Source organism: Adiantum capillus-veneris, chromosome 1 (genome assembly GCF_014529385.1).
Source record: "Adiantum capillus-veneris isolate H3 chromosome 1, ASM1452938v2, whole genome shotgun sequence".
NCBI classification, from domain to species: domain Eukaryota; kingdom Viridiplantae; phylum Streptophyta; class Polypodiopsida; order Polypodiales; family Pteridaceae; genus Adiantum; species Adiantum capillus-veneris.
Window position 1 is genome coordinate 7979302 of NC_140931.1, and position 2684 is coordinate 7981985.

General features: G+C 46.3%; 1 protein-coding gene across 1 annotated transcript; it reads left to right on the top strand.

Annotated features, from left to right (window-relative positions):
- The first annotated feature begins 460 nt into the window (after positions 1-460).
- On the top strand, positions 461-2450 carry LOC147464271 (epoxide hydrolase 3-like). Its single transcript, XM_086513808.1, has 5 exons — positions 461-654; positions 749-960; positions 1045-1227; positions 1487-1710; positions 1978-2450. The coding sequence occupies exons 1-5, from the start codon at positions 585-587 to the stop codon at positions 2255-2257; spliced, it is 969 nt and encodes a 322-aa protein (XP_086369934.1). The 5' UTR covers positions 461-584; the 3' UTR covers positions 2258-2450.
- The last annotated feature ends 234 nt before the right edge of the window (positions 2451-2684 follow it).

The following is a 2684-nucleotide window of genomic DNA, read 5'->3' on the forward strand; positions in this document are numbered from 1 at the left end:
AAAATTAACGTGCTCAGCAAAGTTCGCATGGAGTGCAGGACTCTCTAAACCGGAACCCTAAACTGCTGGCAGTTGGCCTCATTCGCCTGAATGTTTGGCTGCGCAGTCAATTATAACCTGCAGGGTTGACGAAAATACCGCCGATTCTGAGCCATGTGCGCAGCCTCATGGCCGATGTTGTCCGGTAAGTCTGTAGCCGACGGTGCATGTGCGCAAAGCGGCCAATACGGCCGGTGGAGATTCCCGGCTATTTTGACCGGTCGGCATATGGCATGTGCGCAGTCTATCTAAGTGATACAGGAATGGTGGGAGGGGATCAAGGGCGGGCATGCTTTTGGTGGCGATGTGCAAGATCGCCACCGTAGATTTGCTGCCGGCTTCCATGGTTGACATTTTGGGTTCACCAGAATTTACATTTTCACCGGAAAGTGCATCGGGCAGCTCTCACGCTCCATCCGATGCCTATGTGGATCTTCCAGCCGTGGGTTCAACCGGGCTTCGTTCCAAGCTCCATCCGTTGTGCATGGGGTCACTACTTAGCCCGTCGATTCCACCTATGCGCCAAAGAGTAGTAGCTGCTGGCGATGGAGGGCGCGACGCACCGAACCATCTCCACCAATGGAATCTCTATGCATTTTGTTGAAATGGGCGCAGGTGGGTGAGAGAGAGAGAGAGAGAGAGAGAGAGAGAGAGAGAGAGAGAGTGTTGGCTTCAAAGAAGAGATACCAATGTTGCCTAATTTGTGCAGGCCCAGTTGTATTATTTCTCCACGGCTTTCCAGAGGGGTGGTATGGATGGCGCAAGCAGATTCCTGTGTTTGCAAGAGCAGGATACCGTGCAATAGCCCCAGATATGCGTGGCTATGGAGATACCTCTGCACCTGAGGGTGTCAAAAATTACACCTACTTGCATATTGTGGGAGACTTAATCGGCTTGCTGGATGCTCTTCAAGTGGAAAAGGTATGTGTAAGCTGGATGCCTTCCCATACAGCTTTGAATTAAATTACATTCTCAGGAATATGTTATGGATCAACATTTTTGTAGGTATATCTGGTCACTCATGACTGGGGTGCAGTAATTGGGTGGAAATTTGCCCTCTTTCGTCCAGACCGAATCATCGCACTGGCATCCCTTAGTGTTTATTTTTTTCCACGGCACCCTTCTGGGAGCCTTGTGCAGTTGATGAGAGCTGCTGTCGGAGAAGATCATTACATCTGTCAATTTCAGGTATGCCTGGGGACATGTAGCTAGGCAAGTTCCACAAAGGGTGTCATTCTTATGTTGCAAAATCCATTTTTGCAGTACGCTAAGCCTTGAAACATATGCAAATAGATTTGCCAAAAAAACAGACCATCAGCATAGAACGGATGCTTGTTGTTTTGCACGAGGAGATATTGCAGTAGAAGCTCTTCTGTCAGAAAAGGCATAAGAGCCTCTTTTGCATGGTAATATTTTTGTCGAACTCTTGAAATTTTGATCTCCCCAGGCACCCAGTGAGATCGAAGCTAAGATTGAGCAAATTACACCAGAGCTCTTTCTCAGGAAATTGTATGGCGGTAAGCTGAACCATAAGTTGGAAGGTTTGAGCCAAACAAACGAGAAGGTGCTTCTTCCTGAGTGGACATCAGAGAAGGACCTTGCATACTACGTTTCCGAGTTTGCAAAGCATGGGTTCACTCCTGCACTAAATTATTACCGGGCTTTGGATCTGTAAGGCTCCGAATGTTTTTGTTTCTGAAGGGACTACTTATCTGTGTGTTGCATCAAACCTTAGTATGTATGCTTGGAAAATGTTTGATTTATACTGGTCTTTTCTGTTGGGGCCAATACAATATGCAAATGCGTGCAGACGTTAATCTGTATGTTTGTTGAAAGCCCAGTTAGGATGAGCAATGCACCCATGCAAAAGGCTTGATGACATGTTGTACGTTTGTTAAAAGCTTCAGGAAATTCTGGTGTCGGCAACTATGAATGTAGGTCTTGGGAACTCGTAGCCGCATGGGCAGGAAGCAAGGTGACAGTTCCGACAATCTACATTGTTGGCGACCGAGATGTTGTCTACAATTTTGCTGGTGCCAAGGATTACATTAAACATGGAATGGCAACAGATGTTCCCTCACTTAAGGAGACCATAATTCTTGAAGGTGTGCACCATTTTTTGCAGTTAGAGCAACCAGAGGTGGTCAATGGTCACATTCTCAAGTTTTTCCAAGGCTTTCATGCTTTAGGAGCACAATGCTGCAATGCTAAATTGTGAAAACCATGATCCTTGGCATCTGCCAACATGGTGGGTGCTATCATATCACTCTTTGAACAATTTTGTGCTTTCAATTTCGTGTGCGGATTGTTATGTATGTCTCCTTAAACACCAGATTGCTGAAATATTGGAGGGATGTAAACTTGCAGTGATGAGGTCTCTCTCCTCCTTTGTAGTGATATTTATTATCCCACACAGGCACGCATACATACATTCATCACTTGTGCTTGTGAGTTGTGTAGTTTTGGTGCTTGCAGCAGAGACTAGTTAATTGCACATCTTCTGGGCGGTATGCGATGATGCAATGCCCACACACACACACACACACACACACACACACACACACACACAGAGCTGTAAGAAAGAAAAAACCATAATCAATGCGCTTGGAGGATGCAGTCAAGTAGCGCAACCCAAACCTGCCAAC

Bases quoted from the DNA above. Each gene is read 5' to 3' on its own strand.
- LOC147464271 (XM_086513808.1), top strand. From the start codon at position 585: ATGGAGGGCGCGACGCACCGAACCATCTCCACCAATGGAATCTCTATG. The intron at 961-1,044 runs GTATGTGTAAGC...ACATTTTTGTAG, and splicing joins ATGCTCTTCAAGTGGAAAAG to GTATATCTGGTCACTCATGA. The intron at 1,228-1,486 runs GTATGCCTGGGG...TGATCTCCCCAG, and splicing joins ATTACATCTGTCAATTTCAG to GCACCCAGTGAGATCGAAGC.